General features: G+C 38.8%; 1 protein-coding gene and 2 non-coding genes across 4 annotated transcripts in view; 2 read left to right on the plus strand and 1 right to left on the minus strand.

The window, feature by feature from the left end:
• Positions 1-1793: 1793 nt before the first annotated feature.
• On the minus strand, positions 1794-1986 carry LOC139700377 (U2 spliceosomal RNA). Its single transcript, XR_011703675.1, has one exon. It is a non-coding gene; the product is annotated as a U2 spliceosomal RNA (small nuclear RNA).
• A 1603-nt stretch (positions 1987-3589) lies between these two features.
• LOC139700376 (U2 spliceosomal RNA) lies at positions 3590-3786 on the plus strand. The gene has a single exon (XR_011703674.1). It is a non-coding gene; the product is annotated as a U2 spliceosomal RNA (small nuclear RNA).
• A 5360-nt stretch (positions 3787-9146) lies between these two features.
• The window catches only part of LOC139700040 (protein croquemort-like), a 97615-nt gene continuing 80552 nt past the window's right edge, over positions 9147-26209 (plus strand). The window contains exons 1-3 of one of the 2 annotated variants that reach the window (XM_071598498.1): positions 9147-9320; positions 13383-13507; positions 13603-13647. In XM_071598498.1, the coding sequence (XP_071454599.1) occupies positions 13622-13647 (26 nt within the window). In that variant the 5' untranslated portion in view covers positions 9147-9320; positions 13383-13507; positions 13603-13621. Of the gene's footprint in view, positions 9321-10778; positions 10848-13382; positions 13508-13602; positions 13648-26209 lie in introns of those variants that run through there. The other variant, XM_071598497.1, reaches the window with a different exon arrangement.

Below are 26209 nucleotides of genomic sequence, written 5' to 3' on the forward strand. Positions count from 1 at the left end.
CATCATGAATTTTTGCCAGAAGGCCAGACAGTAAACAAAGAGTATTATTTGGGCGTTATGAGACGTTTGCGTGAAGCACACGCCCTTGCGGCGGCTTGCGGGGTATTATGTAGATGTAGAAGCAATTCGCCGAAAGAGACCAGAAATGTGGGCAGAAAACTCGTGGATTTTGCACCATGATAACGCACCGTCGCACAGTGCTATCATTATTCGTAATTTTTTGACGAAAAATGCAACAAATACCATCCAACAGCCACCGAATTCACCTGATTTGGCTCCCTGTGACTTCTTTCTGTTCAATCGAGTTAAAAAACCATTACGGGGAACGCGTTTTAGCAGCCGAGAGGAAGTAATGGAAAAATCGTAGGAAGCACTGAGTGACATACCGAAAACCGAATATAAAAAATGTTTCGAGGATTGGATCAAGCGCTGGCATAAGTGTGTTGCAGTCGATGGGGATTACTTTGAAGGGGACAATATAGATTTAGATGAATAAACTTGTATTTTTAATTTTCTGAATAAATTCCGGGAAATTTTTGATCAAGGTAGTATAGAAAAAAGAATAACCTAAATATTAGAGCTTTCTTCCACTGTCTAGTATTTTAAATTTTTTGTACAACCTACACTATTGATTAGTTACGCAAACATTTTTTTCTAACTATCAATGTGGCACTTTCTGTGCCTTAGCAGTTTTTTACATAATGTTGCAGCTTTTTCATGTACTAATATTCATAAACTCGAACCCTAATCGATTAATAATAATGTAGGCATATCCACAGTTTGGTATGGATAAAATTAATAACACCTTATTTAAACCAAGATAATACCCATGATAGAGGCAACAAATATTTCCTGCAACTTTATTGGACAATGGTATGGCAAGTCTCCCTGCCAAGTGGAATGTTTGTTGAAAAAGTTATATAAAAACAAGTGTGTGCCTAAGGGATGCACCCTGTGACTGCAGCTGTCTAAATGTATGTACCTTTGCACATGACCATGCTTAGTACATTGAAGCAAATTGTGCTGCTGTTAAATAAACTTGTGGAAAATTCAGCTATCTCTCAAATAATGAGTGTAAAATATTTACCAGAAGTTTTATTATTATATTCAATGTGAAATGCTCTAATTGAAGTATATCAATGTTTCTCCATGAATACTATAAAAGGTCTTCTGCCATTTCTTTCTCCCTTATATTAAATCCATATGCCAACAGCTTGCTTACTTGACAGTATTACTATACACACACCCTCTGGCACTGTAAATAGAAGCCTGCTAGGATTTCATTCCCCATAAATAGGGGAAGAAAAATTGTGTTGTCAAAAGCTTTCTTTGTACCCAGTAGTGGCTCCAGAAAAAACTTAAAGGGGAGCATTAATGCAATGATTAAGATGGCAGAATTTCAGTGGGTAATTTTTTGGCTTAGGAAACTCGAATACATTCCAAATGCAACGTTAACCTTGACAAATCTAGAAACTATGAGTGGTAAACGTACTTCCTAAAGCTTGAAATTGAGTTATGATCACTTTCCCGTAAACTTGGAATCATTAGAGTGAAAAACACAGCATTATGATGTTACAAGGAGTTGGGACTCGCGGAGGAATTACCATTGTGGGCTCGTGAGTTCGGAATGTGTGTTCGCTGACTCGGTAAGATAGGCGGCAGAACTAAGTAACTATCCTCCTGACAGTATTTAGCTTAGGTACCAGTTATATTTCACGAAGAGCTTGCTATTGCAGAGGTAATTTGACATGGTTGAAATGTGATTGTGCACTGTAGGCTATTACTCGAATTCTTTAATAGGGCCATGCCAACTGTATTGCTATGCTATGCTAGCCATGGTCGGGATGGAGTGAATTCCATGAAACCGTCCCCGGCCCAAAAATATCAGTGTAATTTGTAAAGTTTTGGAGTCCAAAAAGTATCTGATATTATGCTGCTAAGGATATGTACTTCACTTTGATCTAAGTCATCAGGTCGGGACATGATACTTTTAGAATCCGAGCCTGCATGAAAGAATTTAAGACGGGCCTCGCACCATACGCGTCACGTCTGATAATGAAACAATTCAGCAAGAGTTAGGTGTGGGTGTATACAAACGGGCTATTTTCAATGCCAAAATTATTGAAATTGATTAATAAACCTGCCACCAGAATTGACGAAGTATTAAAATAATCGGGTCCTTTCCCCATGCCATTCGTTTTCGCAAAAAATGTATTTCGTGGAGTTGCGTTCCTTTCTTACGAAGAGAAGAAAAGTGCACATGGAAAATTAATTTTCATAAATATAATCGAGATCTAATCGCCATTCGATCACCAAATAAACATGCAGTTTCTTCAGTTTAATGAAGAGAGTTGTTTTCCTCTCGTGAAAATATGGATTTTAACAAACCACGCCGATATTCGTAAACTCATTACGAAAGAAGCAAATGTTATGATAATTCATTACTCAAATCAAACTGTCGATAACTTTTCATGTTATTTTATTAAAATTATTACAATACTTGATAAATAATTTTTCTTCGGTGTTCTACGCAATTTAATATACATGTTATTTCCTAAATATATTGTATTAGTGTTTGTTTGTCAAATGTATAAGGAGTTATAATGACTCTACAAGTTACATTAAAGAGAATTCATGTCATTCCCATGCATCTTGTTCCTAGGTACACCTTCAACATATTCATAAAATATTTGCCCCCTTTTCAGTTGTAATGCTTATTGAGATATTTCCTTTTCTATTTAGGATTTATCAAAATTCTGTTGGACTTAACTACTTTAGCTAACACATTAGTGAACAGTGATGAACCGTGATTTGAAAAAATATTTTTGATGAAGCTAACAACAAGTATTCCTTAGAATGGTTCAAAAGTGTGTGCGGAGAAATTTGAAAAGGTTCTTCAGTCTGCCACAGGTGACGCAGCAAGCGGACCGTCAACAACACTCGGGGGAACACCCGCATTTGCAGTTGTCAAGTAAGTAGCCTCACTTTCCGAACGGGGTACCAAAGGTTTTCTTACGGAATTAATGATTTCAATGAAAATCGGGAATCGCGGAAATATAATCCATGGACTCGCGCATATAGGACGAACTCTTCCTATGAAATGATTAATGGATGGCAATAAAGTGTTTATATGTAGAAATTGTCAATAAAAATGAATTCTTCATTCGTACTGCCCATATCGTTTGTGGTTTTCATCATCCACACGTGCCCCCTTCATTCAATCTACAACAACTTTTGGAACACGGAAGGGAAGGAGATGGAGAAGGCAGCTTGCAAGCAGTTGGCAGTTCATCCGTTTGCCGAAAGTTCAGATGGAAATACGGGGTACTGAACTCCGCAAAATGTATCTTAAGCAAAAGCGAAGTGCGATGGGAGAGGACCAGTATAGGATAATGCTGTATAAATTCCGGCGGTTGAGGAATTTATCAATTTCAATAATCTTGAAACGGAGAAAACAGTTTCTCAATTAAATTAGCCCATTCATGAACACCCGTACTTCATACTGCCGGAATTATTTCAACATCTGATGCGAGACGTATGTTGCGAGGACCACAGTAAATTCTTGCACGTCAATTCGGTGATGGTATGTATCGCTTCACAGCCGTTTGGTTAAGATCAAAGCGTAGTTTATGTTCTTGTCAGCTTAATAATCTAGTACGTTTCGGGCCCCGAAACTTGTTGTGTTACACTGACATGTGGGAATGAGGCGGTTCACATGGAGTTCACTCCATCCCTGCCGAGGGTGTGATCCAGTATTGCAGAACCACTGGAGTGGCTCTAATGCGTAATTGTCCTGTTCCGCGCATATGGTATCAGCGAGATATTAATTGCGATGGAGCATATGTCATCGCCTTGTTGCAAAAATATAATCATTCAAAAAAATGATTTGCGAGAAAAAGATTTAGTATTGTTTTCGCTACACTTCCTTTTTCAAAAACAAGCCCCTACATGCTACAAGTTTCACTAAATGTGTTTGGTATTACAGGGGGTCGAAGTCCCTTTGAAAACCTTAATGAGGCTCGAGCCCTCTGCTTTTTTTCTAGCATATAACTGACATCAGGCAAAGCAGTAATCATTATAAAATGAGCTTCCGAAGTGTTGGAACTCCAAACAATTAGTTTAAATAATGTTTTTACTCTGGTACACGAGTTGGGAATTCTGACCACAGTGGCCTGCATCACCTTTTTCAGTCGAATGATTTTCAATGAAATAGGGAAGACGGCGAATTCTGGGTCTCTAATTCTGATGAGTTCAAGTCCGTGGGAAAGTGAACAGAACTAAAATTCAGGCTTCAGGATGCACTTTTAGCGCTCACGGTTTCCAGATATGTCAAGGTTAACGTCGCTGTCGGAACGCGTTCGACGCGAACGCGGCGCCTGTAATCCGTGGGTTTCAGGCGCCGTATTCGAGAGAATTATTCCACACATTTTGCGCATTGTTCATTTCACATATCCAAATACCAATGAGTATGTCGCTAGTAGTAGTAGTTTTAAGGGGAGGCGACCGACAGCTAAGGTCATTTGCACCATAGGTGATGGACAGGAAAGGATGAAGGGTGGAGAGAAACTCGGCGTCGGCATTAGCCTGCTCTTTACGAAAGGCGCCAAGGGGTCCGCAGTTTAACGTCCCATCCGACGGACGGCGTACTCACTCAAAGTGCCCTCCACAAAGCACCTCAAGTAGGGATCGAGATACCTCTGAAAAATATTCAACACCGCCGGGATTTGAACCCGCGCCCTCAGGGTGGGAAGCCAGTACGTTAGCCCCCGCACCATATCTATTTTATATATATATATATATCTATTATATATATATATATATATACACTTATTTATTGATGATATTGTATGAATTATCTATTTTTTATTGCCTGTACTCCATCCAAGTCGTTCAATAAATGTTTCCCGGCGTTGTGCAGTGCCGTAGGTAGAATATACCAAAGGATTACAGATTAAAGAAGCCGTCGTCAGCAATATTTCACCCAGTCTCCCGAAAAAGAAATTTCACCACTCTTTAACAAAACATCTATCCCCTGAATTAAGATTAAGTTTAATAAATCTGACTAACGCAGTGTATACAAGGCTTTTGCCAAACAAATGAATTTCCGAGTATTAAAGCAGGTTAAGAATTTTAGATTAGTACGATACAAATATATCATTACATTGTATCATAAATAATTGTGGCTAGGTTTCACTAAAGCGGGAAATATGCACGAGGAAAACTGCCCTCGCGTAATTTGTCTTATTCCTTTTAATCTTGCAGGTAACACTGCCATTCGAGAAAACTAACTCTAAAATGATGCTTTCATATTATAGTCGCTTTGGGAGTTTCAAACATTATTTACTTCACCCGATTACCAACTTCCCTCACCTTAAGCGTGTAACTCATTGGTATCTCATTGGGTAACAAATAATTATTCATAAATTTTAAACGTCATAAGTACTCGAGGATCAGTCGGTGATGACTTAATGCGGGTCCATGCGCGATAAGTCTCGAAATTCTCCTCTGACAGCTGATTCTTCTCTACCGAATGTAAGTGACCGTAATCGGATGGGCTAAGTTGAGCTGCGGGGTCTAATTAGTCGCCCATGGAATGAGACTGTCGAGCCCATAGCCAATTGACGCCATGGGAAGAAGCCCACTTCCCCTTCGTGGTACAGACACATTCCCACGCATACTTCCTCAGCTCAATAAGTTATGGAATGAACATACCTACAGATGACTGGATTACTATCTATTAATATTGTCTTTCACATTCGTTATAGACGAATTATGGTACCCTTCAGGTTATTTGAATATATTTTTCTTAATATTCCACATTCCCAAAGACACATGAGAAGTTTATGTAGTCTCCCATACCGCCACCAAACAGTATTTTTTTAAATGCTTACATGTTACTAGCTCAAATCGCACTAAACGCTAGCCCGCTATCGCCATTGACATTTTCGAGTCTTTTTTTCTCGCAGCTAACTTAGCTAACGCAGCACCCCAATCGAGCGAAAGCCAGTGAAAATTTTAATGCTTAAATCACATGGTGAATTAAAGACTTAATGAATTCAATATACGAAGCAGGTATCTGCATTATTTAAATAATTTTCATTATTTGATGAAGAGGACGTGCTCTCTATTTAAGAGGGTCAGTTTTGAAAAATACTGTTCCCTTTCTTGTAGGTAACTTACACAGATAATTGACGATAATCTACCACTTAGGTTTTTGATGAGCATGCAGATGAAGGATTTCTGGACTTTTAAACTTCTCACAAAATGACCCTAAGCACCGTAACACTCTAAATTGCAAAAATTCTATCTTCAGACATACTCGCTCCCACCGTTCATTTCATCCATTAAGTCAATGTTTGATTCCCTCTACCCCACTCATGCGAAATTTTCCCTGATCGCAGTCTCTAACATTCCATTGCCACTCTATGCACCCGAATCCACTTTTCCTGTATTCTTTGAATTTCGCCGACAACCCATCCATGCCAATTAATTCTTTTTCTTTCCGTGAACTTCACGTTTTCCATTTTTCTATACACCCACACATCAAAAAGCCTTCGATCTATCCCGTTCATCTTTCTCCTTAATGATTAAGTTCCCAGGCCATCAAAACTAGGCTCAATATCAAAGTCTTCGCTAATATTTAATTTCCATATTTACTTAAGATCCTTATCAACAACTCTATCCTCTTTGTTATACCTTTTTATCTAACTCAGTGACTCTCTTTACTTATTTTATTACTGATTAATAATGGTAATTATTACTGATGTGCCCAAGTTAGTCTCAAAATATCCTAAAGAAATAAATTTTTCTAGATGATTTAGCTTTGCTATTCAAAACATTAATACCTCTCTTAGACCTCCTATATCTCGAGAACCACATTACCTTTGTTTTCTTTCTGATGACGATCACATTTGAATACTCTTAACCCTATTATCTCTTAGTAAAATCCAGTGTTTCTAAAAAAACTTACTTCCTTTGAGGCGGAGAATGAAATATCTTCTGGCACTATTCTGCGAGAATATGTTTGCCAAAATTTCAGGATCATCGCGGAAGTAAGTACATTTGGAATCTGTACCATTGCAGGTAGAAGGCACTTCCGCGTAGTCACTCATGTGCACTCTCGTGTGTTGGTCGGGAGTCCTTTACGCTGGCCCCACTGACGACAGAGACAAATCCCGCGGGAAACGAGAACGTTCCTTCGCCGATCGTCCCACTTCTCCAAGCTTCAACGGTGGAATGTGACCCAAGCTTCCCCAGGTGTTGCATGGGCCCATAATTTCTTTCGCGCTCTTTCTCCCCCTGACCCCAGCGAGAGAGTGAATGATGCAACCTACCTCCGGTGTATCATAGTGACTTTCCACAGGGGTTGAGGCTAGGCGGAACGGAGGCGAAATCTCCGATGCCGTGGAGGATTAAATGGGGAGCGACACGGTTGGAGGGAGGCTTACCGAAGCCTTTCAGTCGGGAGGAGGAGGGGTCCCGGGTTTGGCGTTCGAAGACCCCAACTCCCCACCGCCGTGTCCCCCCCCCCTTCCCCGGCCATCCTACTCCCTCACACACTCCTGATCCTCACTGTGCTCTATTCGTTAATGTAGGAAGTTGGATTCTTCTTCTGTCGGCGTGGAGGGATGAAGGGGGAGGGGCACATTAATTCCCAAGAAGGGGTTTGTGGGGTCAGCGGACGATGAGAAAAAAGGTGATGAGAACCCTTTTTACGTATTTTTTCCCCTCCTCACGCAGTCGTATGGGATCCCTCAGTCGTGGTTGACCACACAGTTCGTATTAGGTGTGCATTCACCAATGTGTGCGCTGGTGATGGGATTGTGGAAGCGTTTTAGTTGGGGGTGTAGAAGGGGAGTGAGAAATGCGGGGGAGGAGGACTCTTTGGATAAGGGATGCGCTCATCCACGTGGAGGTATACATATATAAAGTCACCCTCAGGATTCAAGGACTTTTAACGCTCGCTCGTCTGTCAACCGGTGAACATCGTTGGAGTGTCAAAAGGCGCCGCTCTTTCCATATACTGCCAACAAGTCGAAGAGTTTGGGGTAAAAACTAATCTCCGATTTTGCTCTCTTGAGTTCCGATGAATACCAATGATCTATATGAATTGGGAGTGAATTATTTTTTTTGTTTCATAACCGTGTCATTGCGAGATAATTGTGGAAATCTAGAGGGACTGCCGTGAGTAAACATAAGACTTCGTCACGCGATCAGTTTTCCATAGCCCAATAATAAGTAGCCTTTTATTCTAGGTATTCTAACTGTTTAAAGTAAGTTTCGAACGGTCCATCGAGAATATTTACTTCTAAGTATTGCGAGAAATACCCCTTTCTTTGCCGTTCATTATTTTATTCTTAATTTCTTCATAACTTCATCCTCCATTCATGTTGTCTCAAAAGCCTACTCTCTTCATTCCTCTACCCATCTCACCCAACGTTCTCAATTCTACCACGGCTTCCAACCTTCGCTAAATTTCAATATTTCCTCCATCTACTTTCTCTGCCTTTTTCGGATTTCAGTGAGCAACATATAGGTATAATGTGCCTATGCTAAAAGAAAAATATCCCTGTCAAATATTTATGGCGCAACAGTGACGAACTGAAAAATTTCAATTTCCCGTTCTCAATATCCAAGCGTGCATCATATGGGAGGGCTAGTCCTGAAGGAAGTACTTTTACATGAAGTCACAATTTAAACCATAGTGTAATTTAACTGAGGAGCAAAATAATTGCAACCTTTTTGAAAACTCGAGGAAAGACTCAAAGCAAGGTCGCTCGTCTCTGACTTAGGAATATAAAGGGCTAATGGCGTCAATCAAAATAAAATTGATAATGACAGCAAATGCGTGTCATCGTTTCCTATGCTACTCCCTCGTAACTAACTATTGCAGTATTTCCTTCCAATCACTACTTACAGTTTGAAAATTTCCCTCACCCTTCGGACTTATATTTTTGACGGCTGACAATCAGTGTGCCTTCCTTTCTATGTTGGTCGAGGAGTCTCGGGAGAAATGAACTGAAGGGAGTCAACAGTGGGTTTTGCGCGGCTTATGTATGCGGTTTGTTTAGCCTAGCCCCGGATGGACTTCGTTTCGTCAACTCTTCCGTGTGATTTCTCGACCTCCCTATTCCCTTATTTCCTAGGCTTCCTCCATTCCAACAGGAGTGTGGCCATGAATGGAAAGCGCCAAGTGAGATGAGTGATAGTCCATGAGGCGCATGGGTCTCGGCTGTTCGCGAGAGAGCAGTTGGTGAGAGGAGTCGATTCAGGAGAGCGCTGATACCCACCTGGTCAGCATCAACGTCAGGTCACTGCCGGTAAGCGAAACCCAATTTTTTTCTTAGAACGTTTTCATCTTTCACATTGATTCTCCCTCCCTTTCCTAAATATGGAAATGTTACGAAAAAAGTGAACTCTCGCTGTTGATCAAAGAGCGGTACAATTACTGTTATCAGGAATTGGGTTTACTAGAGCCGAAGGTCTAAGTTCAAATCCTTAAGTGTTGATGGATTTTTCAGGGATGTTCTGACCCCTGCTTTGAGCGCAATGAGGAGAGCCGTTGCCTTAAGTAGAGTACTGTCCATCGGATTGGACGTTAAACTGTGGACCCTTTAGCGCCTTCTTTTGATTAGACTAGTACCGACTCTAATTTGCCTTGGAGCCCTTCTCCGGCCTTCATAAACGTACCTATCCCAAAATGAGGGTCTTGTGGTGAATACGTTGTGGAATAGTTTATAGTCGCTGTGAGAATCAAATACGTGAGGATGATATGAGGGAATTGTTAACGTAATATTGTTTAACTTAATGTATTAGTCACACCCCGATTAATTTCAGTGACGGATTTTAGTTACACTCATAGCTAAATTTTCCGTAAAATCTGTGATTACTTCAGGGTATTGGCGAGAAACACGTGTATTGCCCCATTAAAAGCCTAACTAAAAGTTGGGCAACTAATAGGAAAAATAAAAACTAGCGAAACGCCATTATATTTCCCTAATTTTTACACTTTTTTCCCTTCCTCCTTTATTTTCCATTTGTTTCTTTCTTTTGACCGTGAGGCGTATTCCCTGCCATTTTCGGTTTTAACAACTTTTCAAGCAATCTAGTGTTTTATTCACTTCATATTCCTAGGTATTGCTTTGCTGTCATACCTAAGTGAGTGAGTGTGTGTATACGTGTATTATTCCCCCGAAATAGATCCTTAGCGTCTGGATTAATTTCTTCGCAAACCTATTCGGCCTCCAGAGCCGGTCCCTGGCGAGGGGCAACCCCCCCATAAACCACTTTGGGGTAACCAGTGTGACTGTGGGTGTATTTGCAAGTTCCTGAATACGGTCCTTGGCAATAGGATTAATTTCCTTGTAAACCTATTTCGGAAAAGCAACCGTGTAACTGTGATCGTTCTAATATTTTGAATGTGTGTCTGAGCACTGACGAGGGATTAACTTTCACCGTAGATCACCATACCAATCTCAAATTCCCGCCTTTTTACTTTCACAGGGGTGTAAGAAATCTTTTACGACTTAACGAAATATTATTTAATATAATCAGTCTAAAAAGAAGCTGTAAAAAGTTCAATTTATCCTTTCCATTAACTAGAAGTGCCCTAAAATTTCAATGTCGGGTTAATTTCCAATTGGGTGAAACATATAAGTATTTTCAAATTAGTTGCATGAGTAAACACCTGAATTTAGAAGTAAAAGGTCTTTGACCAAATGTTATTTTATGCATTAATCTGTCGTTTGAATTGGTAAAAATAAAATTGGATTTTCCAGTCAAAGTGAGTGCCCCCATTGGATGGAAATTTTGCTGGGAGCTGAATTTGCTGTGGAACACGACATAGGGTATGTTCAATATAGCCTGTTGTATGCAATGTGATTGATAATACTTTTTCCAGATATACCCAAAAATGATTACCATGAGGAAGTGTTGCCGTCCCCTTGTTATACACACATATTTTATATCGAAGACTGATACTGGAAAAAGAATGCAATCGCACAACTGTATTATCAGCGTTAAAACTGTTAGCCGTTTGACTGAGGATACCTCTCCTCTATCAGCTTATAATACGGGAATTCCTTATGCTACGTCATAAACATGACGGGGCATAATGAATTTCCGTGACCACCACTGACCGCTTTTAAATTAATTGCTTGCGAACTAGGAAGGAAATTATGCTGGTCCGCTCAGGTCCGTGGTATTATAAAATTATTACATGGTTGAGGTAATTCAAATGGTAGTTATTATGTTTGGTGGTTTGAATGCTAATTAAGGCTAGTAATGCAATGAGAGAATCTTTCGGATCCTGTCCCATAGGCTCCGTCTTTGAATTTGGGTGTTACTTCTGGACCCCCTCCCTCTCACCCCAGCTCTGTTGAAGCTTCTGTATATAATACTGGGAAATCGGAGGTGGGACAAGTTAAAGACCCATTCCTCCTACCATGTACACGTGGCATGTTGTAGAAATTCTACCGGTGACATTAACCTTCCACTATCAAAATAATATCCTTTAATGCCAATGTGAAGGCTTGAAGATTTTTATGCTACCTAATCTATACATTAAATCATGTAAATTTGCTCTTGAAGGTGTTCGTTTCCCTCATCATTCATATTTGTGAACTCCTGAACTCAGTCCATTGGTAATATGCTGGTCATCAAGGCGCCAACTGGCTGCAAAATGGCAACAATAATTAGCTCTACCTTTGTGATGATGGAACTGATGTGGTGACTTTTTTGCCTCATCAACAATGGGCGCGCGTTCGGCGGCGATAGGTGTCGTGGAAGTCTAATTGCGTCGCACTCACAAAATAGAAAAAAAGGGGGATTCATGGCTCTTTGATTTTTGGGGAAACAAAGTTAAAGATCGGACGAATGAAAAAGTTTATAATATTAATGATCATAGTAATGGGTAATACATATGATAGTATGTAATTGATTCGATAAAATCATCGGCTCTATTTCGTGTTTTCGCGTCATTTTCTGTGGAGTCTAAAAGCCAATGATGCAATGATAGATCGTTGCTATTGATGCGGTAGTGCAATCTTTCTGTCTTCTGGCAGGTTTTTATGTCACCACCAGATAAAATTAACTTAATCCATATGGAGTTTTACGTCCTTCAAAACCAGTTCTTTATCTCAAAGGAATTGATAGAACTTTCGTCATTGATTAGGAATGTAACCCACTACTTTGGTTATCAAACAATTTGACTCACCTGCGAAGAAAATTACATCGTATTCGTTTCAAATTTGCTTTAAAGTGAGTGCCATTACTATGTGCTTTTTAGTCTATAGTCGATCGTAAATCAAGTGGATGTTTATTTTTATTGGCCGATAGATAGCGATTAGGACTAACTTAAGGTATCATTTGTACAAAGTTATGTTTGGGCATGATTGCCATTTAGTTTTATAAAACGTGATCTTTTGGGATTTCACGATAAAGTAGATCTCTCGTACACGTACATGCCGCACTTTTGAAGTGAGAGCCATTATAGTAGAACTATAGTTGTACTACGATCAACGTTTCTCTCCTTTCCTGATAGTGAAGAAGTACTTCGAAGTATTATTTTAATACGTCTTCCTCCTGGGGTAATCGATACGATAATGCCAAAACTGTGTGCTGCGTTTGTTATGGGAAAGGCGACTTGGCATAATTTACGCTGAAGGAGAGCTTAAAGGCGGCTGATTACTGCGGCAATTAAAAAGTGACGGTCGTCATGTGCTGGTTCCGCTGTGCACCGGAAACCACTTATTTTGTGTGGTTCAACTCATGACAGATGGAATATCCACTCCATAATGATGCCTAATTATCGATAGAAGATCCCTGGAAGTTTCAAGGATGTGTCACTTCTAATTATGGTTTTGAGCCTAGTCAGTAATTCAATTTGGCAAATGCCTTGGCTCTTCGATCTCCGATGGATTTTACGTTGGAAGTATATACGAGTATAACTGTACTCGCATTGCAGTTGATGACTTAGATATGACAATGCAAATGCTGGTAATCTAATTTGTTTATTGATTTTATTAATCTGATGGATTTTTTCCTACGTGTCAATATTGACATTTTAATTATATATATATATATATATATATATATATATATATATATATATATATATATATATATAGTAGAAAGTAACTGTCTTAGTGAAGAGAAATAATTTTCTTAAGTATTGAGCTATTTCATTTTTATTTCTTGTCTTGACACTATGGAAAATTTTCGCGGTCTTGGGCAATCGATTTCCTTCCTAAAAATTTACGGATGATAACTAACTCTTTTTGTCTCTTTACCCACTCTGTCATATTTTTATTGACCTAAGTATTTTAGATTCTTAGAGATGTCTCATTTCTCTTGAATTATAAAAAAATGAATTTATGTTACAGGTTTCCGAAGACCTTTGAAGAACCGAATCGCAGTCGAGAAGAGATAGGGAGGTCAACATTATCTTCAATTTACGGACGGAGGCGAAGAATTTAAAATATCTGACTACTCGAGTATTGGATGCGCGGTATGTAACAGAAATTTTTGTTTAATTTGAAGAATTGATATTGATTCAAAATAAACAATTATTACCATCGTGCATTAATTTTCCATTTCTGGCAGGCAAGGAGTTTATGGCATCATGGAAACACCGAAATTGATCGAAAGGTAAGGAAATTCTGGAAAAAATATTTTAATTAAGAAATATTTCACTCGGAAGATGATTTATTCATTCGAGTTGGTGATTCATTCACCCTCGATTTAGTTTGCCAATGTGGTGAACATCATTTGAGGAGTGGACGTGACATTGACCGATTGAAACGTGGGAATATATTGGTAAGATTATGACATTTGGAAGGATATCATTATCATCGACGTGCGCTTGTTTTATAATTAATAATTTCTTGCCGTTCGCATCAAATTTCCTCCTAATGAACTGACTAGCTTTAAATATTCCCGTCGGTTAGGGAGCGAAGTTTCGCGTGTTTGGGGTGTTGAAAACAATGGGCAAATGAATTATTAACATTTTCTGAGCTGACTGATTATCATAATGAAGCATTTTAAATTGTGGGTATTTATTAGTCGTTCTCAATCTTTGCGTTGGATATTTTTTCTCTATTGGGTTTTCTGTCGTGGTTCATCAATGGTTTCTTTACCGTTTTTGGGCATTTGAAAAATAAATTTGTTGGAGGGGATCGGAACTTTGCGGTGGCTAACGTGCTGGCTTCCCACCGAGAAGGACCGGGTTCGAATGCTGAAGATCTCCCGAGCTATCCCGATCCAGACAGTGGTATACCGATCCCTACTAAAGGTGCTCTGGGAAGAGCACTTGGAGTGAGAACGTCCTCTATCGGATAGTGCGTAAAACTGCAGACCCCTTGGCGTCTATCGATAAGAGGGGGCCGGCGCCGGGTTTCTCCCCACCCATCCTCATTTCCCATCCATCCCTAATGGGCAAATAACCTAAGCTGTCGGCCGCCTCACCTTAAACTGCTACTACCTATGTTGAAATATCGTCTCTTATTTGTGAAAAATGTCGAGGCAATGCAAGGAGAGAGTGAGTAGCGCAAGTAGCGAGAATGGAGAGGGTACAAAGATGGATTTAAAGAGACAATAATGGTATTCATGAGGCAAATTCATTTCTGCGGACTGCCGTTCAAAAAAAAGTGGTCGGTGGTCAGAAAGTCGGGGGAGAAATATTTTTTAATTAGACATTACTTTTTCTTCGGTGCAAGCCATGCTGGTTAATTCCCGACTGCCCTCCGCTGAGGCTTTTAGGTGCCCAGACTGACTGACTGTCGTTTAGCAATGGTTTGAGATTCATTTTAGCCTCATATTGCGCCAATATGTAGGAGTTAACCCCTATTTTGACCCCATCGACTTTCGTAAATGGTGTGGCAGTTTCCCCGAGGAGGAGGGGACACGTCACCAGACTTCGGGTCACCCAACTCATCCTCCACCGACCTTGCACCTTCATGCGCTCCTGCCCTCTCGCTTTGAATGTGGTTGGCGAGGGCACTTCGCCACGCCGGCAAATTTGTATTGTCCGCCACATTGCCCTTTTAAATAGTTGTATTTAGGTTAAATAGGTAATTTTTCCTTTCCTGGGAGATTGGGTCAACTTTGTGGAAACTCTTTGAAACACGGAAGACTAATGGCAGTTTGATCACCCCGATTACGTAATGATGATGCTAAGATATATATTCCATAAAAACCCTGAAGTGCATCATCGAAACCATATGATTTTTTGGATTTCACGAGAAAAAAAACGCCAGTGGCCTAAAAGGTAATACTAATCCAAATTACTGGACTTAGTGAAAAACCAAGTTTTTGTAACTTTATAGTTATTGCTTTTTGCCAAATTAACCCATTGTCTCTGGTCAAATTGAGCAGATAATACGATTTTAAAGTAAATATTTATGGCCAAATAGTTAAAGTGCAAAGGAGGGGGAAAAGTCGCAACAATATGGGTTAAGAATTTTGAATTTTTCGTGAGAAATTCCGTGATTAATATAAGATAAACAGGTGAATTTAAATTACTGCAAGCATGGGGTTCTGGGGTTATTTCTACCTACTTTTAGATGCGTGGATGACGGAAGTCATATACCGCGCTGGAAAGATAACATGCGTTGGAACGGGTGAAAGAACTGGTTACATCTTTTGCAAATCGACATAAAAATATGAGGCCGGCACATAATGTGGCGAAACAAGTTTTAAATGAATAAATATGAACATACATAAAACATAAATGGGTAAAGCTACACCTTAAAAAATTGGAGGACGTTATGAAGGCGTTCTAAGAGATATAGGTCATAGCGTAAAACAAGGACAAAATGCATTCCCAAACCTTTTTACATTCTGATAAAAAAATAACTTTGTTGATAGCATATTTTTAATTTGTAAATATAAATGAAAGCATTAATAAAAAAAACCTTACGAAAAAACTGTCGAGGTATTTAGTCAAGGGATGTTAGTAAACCTTTTTAATATTTCGCGGCAACGGTGCATCGCAAAAATCAGTGAACTCATGAAAGACCATTCCGTACGGGAACAGATTTCGATAAGAAATAGCAATTTCAAAGTTTTCATCTCGATAGAAATCGTCCTGTGCATGTTAAACTGGTCCATCAATGGGTAAATTCCTCCCGGGTCCTCCACCGGGTTATATCGTCCATATTGGCCGACGTTTCGATGTCCGACTCGGTCATCGTCTTCAGGGCTTCTGAATGCCGTTTGCCTCTTTTTTCCCGTATATATAGGGTTTTCCCCCCAATCAGGTGTCATACCAAAGCTTTAAAAAGAGGCAAACGGCATTCAGAAGCCCTGAAGACGATGACCGAGTCGGGCATCGAAACGTCGGCCAATATGGACGATATAACCCGGTGGTGGACCCGAGAGGAATTTACGCAGCTGATACGCCGGGAAAACACCAAATCTTTTAGTCCATCAATATTTTTCAATCTTAAGAGGACGATCATTTAGTAGTTATAGTTTTATTTAGTACCTTGCGAGCCATCACTATGGTGTGTGGCGTGGGGTGATTACGCACTAGACTAACTTTTAACCAAAACACCTTTCCCTCTTAGCGCGGTCGGACAAAAGTTTCATTCTGATCCCTCATCGTTCGCGGGCAAAAAATGTATCAAAAGTAATAGAAAGTGAATTGTGTGAGAGAAACCATGGTCTTTGTCGAAATAACCATGATTACCACCGAGCCATGTGATTCATAGCCTCGGTTAAAAATATTAATTTTAAATTTTCAGCTTTTTAATTGATTAATTGCTTCTTAATTCAACTATTGAAAATTTTCTTAAATGAAAGCAAATTAACGAGCTTGTCATTGAAGCGTACTGGCGTGTTACGAAATCACATTACTTTTATTTAATGACAGAATGTAATCATTACAAATTTGTTTTAAAATTACTTTACTTTTTTTTACAACTTGTTTTGATTTAGCTTTTAGTCGTGAATTAAAAGTTGATAAAAATGGATCGCAGTATTTTTTATTATTAAATTTCCAAGGCAGTTCGGTTAAATTGCTCATCTCATCCAATTGATTTGCCTCCTACGAGATCTCACGTAGAACAACATCTTAAGAATTCCCATTGCGTGGGGAATTCCGTCAGATAAACGCTTTCGTAATAGAATGATAATGCATGCTTAAAAGTTGCCGAGGTAAAGCTATGAGGGATTTGGTTTAATTAATTTGCAAAGCTTCATGTTCCCAACACATTCATTTTCGATTCACTGAAAAACATATGGAAAACCATCCTATAAACAGTTCCAATGTAACTATAGCAGCTAGGATATACGCTGACCTTAATTTAAATACTGCCATTTGTATTTACCTTCAGGAACTGAGCCACTGACATTTTAATAACTAAGTATTATTTTTTTATCCTTGCAAAAACTCTTGAATAATATAATGGGCTGAGGTGTATTACAATCTAATCTGATTAAAGTGCAACCATTCGCAGTTCTAGTCGACTGGTACCTTTCCCGTGTAGTTTGCTTTTGTGGATGTAAAATATCGTCTTTTCCGGATTCGGAAACGTCATTTTCTTTCTTGAATGAAGTCTCTTCACCATGAGAGGTTTCTCTGTTATTTTTCTTTGTCCCCACGACATGAGTATTACTCTAAAACGAGATAGCGGGATAGTGCTTTCTTGAAAGTATGCCTTTAGTTCTCCATTCATCCCTCCTTCATTCTGAATAAAAATTTGAAATCTTGAAGCGTAGTACGTGAGTTTTAGACGTCCTTTCCTGGTGTAACTTGGTGACTTTTAGAGCCCGCGCCTCTGTAATGATCGGTTTTGATTGAACCATTCCTCTACTGCCCTCTTTTCTTCAGTGACTTTTCATTTAATCTTTAGCAGACCTATAATATACCTTACTATGAAAGTAGGGAGATAACTTAAAACTCTATATCAGATACCTAGGATTACAACTGGCAGATAAAAATAAGTTTGGCATTATTCAATTGCTCCCGGCTCAACCTTGTGGAAATTCATTTTAATAAAATTAAGAATACAAGATATCTTTCCACTGATTAATAATTGGATTATATAAATTATGTTTGGGAAAATTTTCATTAAAAATAAAATTTTGACTCTAAGTTGAAATCATCCCAAGACTCAGCTAACTGAAATGGATGGAATTTACTAAACCTGTATACAGGTACAAATGTACTAGTACGAGGGCGATTCGAAATATAAGGTCTCCTATTTTTTTCATGAAAAATGAAACTTATTCTCAACTTTGCGTACATCGTTGGAGAGGTTGAGCGTTTAGCTATTTTTCTACATAGTTACCTTGACGATCAATCACTTTTTGCATTCTTGTAAGCAGCTTTTTAATACCGGCGTCGTACCGTTCTCCCGCCGCGTCACGAAGCCAACTGACAACTGCTTCTCCGATATTCATTAATTGCCATTTAGTGGAAGTGTACTTGGAGAAGTGTATAGACATGAAACACGTGCGGAAGTGGTGCAGGGTTTTTTGATGGCCGGGAAAACGTCCACGATGAGCAGCGGTCGGGGCGGCCGCGTTGGCCGGAATCAACGGTGGCTCCAATTGATGAGATGGTGCGCAATAACCGGAAAATTACCCTTCCTGAGATAAAGGAAGGTCTTAATGAAGATAGTGGCTACTTCTCTGTGCACCATATTGTGTCGGAGGTTCTCGGTTACAGCAAGGTGTATCACCAAAGGAGTGTGATTGCATTAGGACAATGCACGTCCACATGTGCCACATCAAACGACCACCCTACTCAATGAATTCGGCTGGAATATCATCAACCACCCTCCTTACAGCCCGGACGTTGCCCCAAGCGACTACCACTTGTTTCCCGCTCTCGAAAACACCCTGGAGGACAGATATTCAAGTCAGACGAGGAAGTGAAAGAAGCGGTCGTCAGTTGGCTTCGTGGCGCGGTGGGAGAAAGGTACGACGCCGGTATTAAAAAGCTGGTTACAAGGTTGTAAAAAGTGATTGATCGTCAAGGCGACTAATTAGAAAAATAGCTGAATACTCAACTTTTCCAACGATGCACGTAAAGTTGAGAATACATTTGATTTTTCATGAAAAAAATAGGAGACCTTACTTTTCGAATCGCCCTCGTACAAATCGTGATATTCAAGCAGTCCACAAGGAGATCTCTCAACGTTATGATGGAACCAAGTAAGCATGGTATCTTTATCTATTAAAAGCCTGATCATAACCTTTTCAAATGATGAGATTGAAAATGTTAAGCAAACTCGATGCCTATTGCTCACGAATAAAAATTAACTTGTACTTATATTTTTCTCTCTGTTACTTTTAGTTCTTTAGATTAGTTCTTTGATATAATTTGATTGTTAATATATTCAATTATTCTAATTCAAGATTTTACTTGAAATATATCCTGTGAAATTGCTTGCACAGTCAAGAATTCCAGCGTTTACTGATTAGATTTTTGCCTTGATTGTTTCCGAAGAGCGGGAACACAATCATGGCAAAATTAGTTCATTCTAGACCTCAGTCAAAATTCTATCGGTGAATATCGACTGAGACCATTTGTCAAACTCTACATTAAATCTGAAATATTGTCAATTCCTATCATTAAACGTAGTCTTATGTTTACGGCCATATTTCTATTACATCTGACGCCATAATATCTCGCAGAACTATTACCCGTATCATGTTTTGGGAATGCCACTGGTAAATGCTGTGAAAGAGGACCTGGTCGGAGCTTCTTATTCCAAAATTTTGGAAATAAACAAGTTCAGGACCTGGTAACGCGGTGTAAAACACCTCATTGGGTAGGATAAAAAAGAATTAGTACTCGGTGAACTGAGGAGAAGAAAGTGCTTTCTCAGCCAAAATGAAGAAATACTGACATTCCAGAAATACTGCATATGTTAAACGTGTGGTCTTAAGTGACCGAAATGAATTGGGAAAAATTTTTCCCAAATTACCCGCACGTTCTTTTCTTGCGGCCTCTTACCTTTGGCATATCCCCTCCATTGATTTCTCTCCATTTCAGTTAACCTCGAACCGTTCCCTCCCTTATTTCCATTTTATCTGTGACATCAATGTTAACCTTACAACCATTTAACTTACTAATGACCATATTTGGATGCGTCAACAGTATTGACCATTTTAGTTACTTCTTCTACTTTCATCCAAATCGTAGGAATCTTTTGTGTCAATAAAATAAAATAATGCAAATATTTTATGATAATACAGCATTTGTTGAAATCATTTAAACATACCAATCAAGAATTTCCACAAGTGGCAATTACACAATATTATGCGCTCATGACGTAATGATTGGCTGCTATCGCCTTGAGTTTGCATTACCATTCTTCGTTATTCCAGAGCCGAACGCCCGTTTACCACACAATGTCCGTATTCCTCGCAACGGAAATCTCCCTGAAAATTTTGATCGTTATTACCAGGGCTTCTTTTTTTAAATTATTATATTAAAATTCCTGTGCTGGGTGGACCGAGTAACCAGTGAACAGTTTTTAATAATGAAAAAAATAATATGTAATTTATGAAATTATTATTTTAGTTACATTGGTAATTGTTTTCACAAATCAAGTTTTGTGAATTTCGAAGCTTAAGAGTCATTCCCTTACATCACCTTAAAAGTACACCGAAATTTTGCTATTTAAGTGATATGGGTAGAGTTTGTTGGATGGCGATATTCTCCCAAAACTACCTTAACGCTGGAGATAAAATTTGAATAATTTTTGGCGTCCGCTTTTCAGTGTATCCAAACATAATGGAAGTTTGATTAAGGGCACATTTTCTTAACTAGGTCAAGTGAACCTGGATTCTTCGCTACGTTTTATGCACGTAGTTGTTGCAAAGAAGAGTATCACTTGTTAGAAGACGAAAGAAAAGGACATTTTTGGTAGATAAAAGAAAGGTCGTAAGCCTTGGCCCGTGTGAATCTTTTTGAGCATTACATTAGATGATGATTTAGGCCACTCGTTGAACTCCCATGCACGAAAGTAATACATCGTAAAATTTCAAAATCTCCCAATGATATCCCCATTCAGAATCAATAACTGGATTTCTTGTTGGAAAAAAATACTATTTCAGTGTCAGAAGAAGTTTAGGAGGTAAATTTGTAGAACACAATGATTATCAACTGGAATTGTCTAAGAGATAGATTTTCCGTTTTCCCTATATTTCAACAAGCACGACCTTAGAATAATGATGCTAGAAAGATATTTTTAGCAAGGAGATAAAATGGCCTTGCATTTTTGATGTGTGCAATTATACTAGAAACCTCTCATTTCCCAGCTGGTCAGATAGTTTTTTTTTCTGATGCGTCTCAATTAAAATCACAAGCATTATTTTTGTATTACATTTTAAGTGAAAATACTCGTAATGTGAGGTGTTGTGCTAGGATTATTGACATACGTGGCAGTAGTTCATGTTCATGTGCATGATGTCCCTGTGCGTAGACATGAATTTACTGCTTCGACGTTAAATTAGGGAAGATAATCTCAAAATAAAACTTAGGAAAGACATGCTGGGACTAGTAGAAAGCAGTGAGATTTATAGGAATGGAATAAGCAAGAGGAATATAGTAAGCAGACTAGAATTGGCGAAGAAGACTTTCCATCAGAAGAAGCATCTACTATCGAGAAATAATTCTAACACACACGGAAGCAGTTCATCAAAAATTAAATGTGGAGAAGAAAGGCTAGGAGAAGCAGAGGAAAGGAGATTGCAGCAATGAACAAGAAGTATAAAAGTAGAGCACGGAAAATAAAATTAATGGATAGTGTAATAGGTGAAGAAGTAATGGAATAGTGGGTCAAGAGGAGGAATTATGGAGGATACTAAAAGGATGAGGGGAAACTAATTGAGCATACTGATCATGGTGGATTATTGAAACCGTCATTGTAGGAAGCATATAGGGAAGAAGTACAGAGGAATATCGAGAATGAACTATGAGCTGCAAATAATGTAAAACATCCTTGCAAGGAGCCATTCGAGAATTCAGAGATTGGCAGGGAACAGACCAGTTTGGAGAGCCGCTGCGAACCTATCCCCAGATTTACAACCTATGATGATGTCAATAAATAGGTTAGGATTCAGAGAATTTCGTGTCTTGAAATATTTTTTCTTACCGAAAACATTACCCCCAAACAGGTAATGTCTATGTCTAGAACCACCATACCCTTACTTATTTAATTTTAAAAATTTAAAATTTGTGGTTCTACATATTACAAATGATTTATAATGTGAGTTAATTAGTCACACTAATATATATTTTCAAAACTTTCAATTTCGGCACTAACTGTGAGGAGCAGCATGTTGCTAATTACCAAATTTTGCGACACCCCAGAGGTGTCATTACAGTGCAATGGGGTGTCGCGATACCCCGCCTGTAATTGTAAGAGGATTTCTCAGCAGCTGAGACTTACTACATTTGTTAAATAAGCAAGACTTGAAGCGTGGATTAATTGGCTAAAACACTTAGCCGAAGAGTTTAAGGGGATCTGGTTTCCAATCCCGGTCAAGGAAAATTGTTTTTGCAGTGTGAACTTCTCGCATTTTTGTGAGCACATCAGTGGGTGTTTCTGTTTGTGTATTATCTCTGGGGAATTTCTCAGAGCTAAAGCTCTTCCAACCCAAAAAAAACCTTTTTCTTCTAACCCAAAGCTATTTGCAAAAGTGATTGAGTGTGATTAATACATAAAATATTTTAGATAGTAAATGGCAAAAAAATGATAATGATGAATTTTTTGTTGGAAATTACGAGTAAAAACTTAGACTCAACTCTCTTGTTTTGCTCACCACGGAAGATATCAAAATAAAATCCTTCATCATTTATTGCAAAATCAATTTAAAAAAATACTCATTGCAAATTCAGGCCGTAGTTTGTGGCTGCATCGTTGATGTCGTATTTACGTGCGCGTCCTTTTTCCACGACATCATCACACGAATTAGGGTTTAAAACAAACGAATCCAGTGGCACCGAAACCTTATGAATGAAATTAGCTCCTAACAGGATTTTTGATTCACCGTCCTTTTTTCTGACCGCCCCGCAACCTTCCTCTCTCCCCACATTGCCCACACCCATTACTCCCATTAAAAGGAAAGCAGCATTTTCATGCATCCGGTTTGGAATTGCGTTCATTGCATCGCCATCATGCGAATGAGAGAACTAAACTCTCATGCGATGTGTACATCAATGGAGAATGAACAAATGACAAACGGTTAGCGTGGGTTTTCGCAGCTGCGGCGTCGCAGCCGTAGGAAAAACTAGAGAGGTCGGCTAATTCCTGCGGTGTTGGTTTACGTCCTGATTATCTGCGAAGTCTACCGCTCCGCAAAATTGAATTCATGAAAATGTAGCACAATGCAGTTTATAAATTTGAGTGAACACTGCGGCCAGTTGTTCACTTTGGAGACGATTCTCTTAAACTATACACAAATTTGAGACACGGCTCCGCTAAACCTCTTTCCGTATACACTGGGAATTTATGTTGCGTTAAGTTTTTAATGGTGACTTACCTAGCTTACCGTGAAAAATGATGATGCAATGTATCAAAACCATGATTGTGGCACGTTAAAATCTTAGTTGATTTTAATGGAGAAGTTTTTCATTAAAAATTTAGTTTTTCTATTGAATTCCGCATCGGAAAATTCTGCAATTTTGCAATTCTGTATTCCTTACTCATTGCTGTCTTGTGCCACCTTATAAGGAGTGATGTTCGAATGGAAATGCAGGCAAAGAAAACTCCCCAATGACAGAAAATATCTGCGTGTGCACGTCTCAATGGTTAACAGAGCACCTCCATGAAAATTCTTTTTACCTGTTGATATTCTATGGATATGGAAAAAATTTTGTAGATTGCCAATACAAGTGAACTTTTTTGGAAAGTTAGCATTAAAACTTTTTTTTATTTTTAACTTTAAAAACGGCTTTCTGGGGCGATACATTAAAAACAGTGAGAAAAAATTGATATCGATTTGACGACCTTGTGACGGGAAGAAAATCGACAGATGATTCATTAGAAATGAATCGCGACCCGTCGCTGTAAAATATAAATCCAAAAAGACAATTCCCCGCCAGCTGCCACAAAAACGTCGGGCAGGGGATGCTGGAACGCCAGTCATAAAAAAGAGGTGTCGAAATATTTGAAATAAATGCATATTTTTATAGGTTGGTATTTACTTCTGCTTGTTGGCCAGCTAATTTTGCAAATGATAAAAAGAATTCCTCAAGTTCTTCCTACGTGAGTCTTTTATATTGTACCGCTTTTTATTGCCGTAATAATTCCAGTTTTTTATATCAATTTTGTGAAGTTTTTATTATTATTTCGAACTGACCTTTCGAGTGAGTGATAATAATGAAGTGTTACATCAGATTATTATTATTATATAATATATCAAAAAGATAAAAAAGGAAAGGAGTGGAATTTTGCAGTCTTAACCGGGAAAACAAGATAAAAGTGCCAATAGGCTGTATAATGAGGAAATGGACTTGGTCACTAGAGAAGACAAATGAGACAATAACAAAAAGGGATATCAACAACCGCAAATGAAACTACAGGAATATGACAAGAAAACCATGTATTACGGATGAGATGATTACAAAGATTGCATATGGAAGAATATAAAAACATAGTTAATTAGTTGGAAGTATAAACAGTCATATAATAAGCCGAGGTGGGTAATAAATAGAGCAAAAAAACACGGCGAAAAACGCAGTTCGAGGATATGGAAAGTTTACGAGGCAGGTTGTAGTTAATGCGCTGTAGAGGAAGGTAAATGGAAAACTGTGAGGAAATCAGAAGAGAAAAGCCATATCAAATAATCAAAGATATGTCAGAAAAGTTGTCAAGTGAACTAGGAAAGTTTCAAGAGATATGGAATGAATTAGTAGTGGAACTACGAGTATATGGTAAAGGCATTAGACCAGCAAGCTTAGACACAGAGGGAAAATATGACTTAATGGGAAAGTTAGTTTCTATTCCAAAAGAGGGAAGGCAGCCAAATGTGAGGATTACAGGACAAGTTTGATGGCTGTTGTATGGTCGCGGGGATAAAATTCCCCTGGACCAATTTAAGGGCTTGCGAAAGTTAGTTCTTATTCCAAAAAAGGGAAGGCAGCCATATGTAAGGATTACGGAAAAAACTAGTTTGATTTCGCACGCAGCTGTAGGCATTGAGGAAGCCTCACCTCTAGAATTCACATATATCCATATCAGTGTGCTAGCGGAATAGTGTTTATTCTTTTAATATCGTGCCAACATTGGTTATTATTTGATATTCTCAAAATATTACAACTATCAACATTTTACCAATTCAAATCGATTGATGTGTTGAAGATGTTCACAATATCGACTGCTACTGAGGACGAATCGACATGTTAATTTTTCAAAGATCTCGACTAAATATTTCATTATTGCCAAGATTTTGAAACGAGGTATCATCTCAATTTCCTTTCGTTATCTTCCACGTACGATGAAGTGGTAGTTCAATGGATAGATCACTGTAGTGCTGACTGGCGAGCCCGGCTTCATCTCCGGGTGACGCCTCGGGTCACCCCCAGCTTCACCCAAACTGTGATTTTTCGGTTACCAGATCTTCCTGGGAAACCGTAGGCGGCACATGGAAAGGAAATGCTCCCCCCCCTATCCTGATGTGTTATTTACATACGCCATTGGACTTCGTATTTTGTGAGCCCTACCCTCCTTCAAACCAACCTTCGAGTTGTTAACTTTGATGTTGGTTTACCGCCCACGTCTCATTCGATTCAGGTTGATGGGATATGCTGCATACAGGTAGACGAGCGATCATGATCACATATCGAAACCAACAGTTATTACTAATTTCCTTACTCGCGGTATCGTGGAAATATCGCATTCTTCATGAAACTTGGTTTCGAAATGCTTAAAAATGCACGTATTCGAGTTTTTCTGAATGTTTTTAGGAAAAAAATGACGAAATAGTTATTATGAGATGGAGCGAAAGACTTTTAGCCCCGGTTGTGTAATGACTCACGTAATCCAATCGTTATTTGATGTGAAAGTTACCTTAACGTGGAGATTACCGAAAAACCCAGTTTTAAAAACAAATAAGAATGACTATTAGGAGAATGTGAACATTCCAACCGTAATAACATAATCTGTCAATTATCGAGTTGCTTAACGGTTACCGGTTTTACTATTTAATTACCGCTTTTCAGCTAAACTAGTGGTCATAAAATTGAATTTTG

The sequence above is a fragment of the Hetaerina americana genome, unplaced genomic scaffold (genome assembly GCF_022747635.1).
Source record: "Hetaerina americana unplaced genomic scaffold, ioHetAmer1.1.p SCAF_10, whole genome shotgun sequence".
NCBI lineage: Eukaryota > Metazoa > Arthropoda > Insecta > Odonata > Calopterygidae > Hetaerina > Hetaerina americana.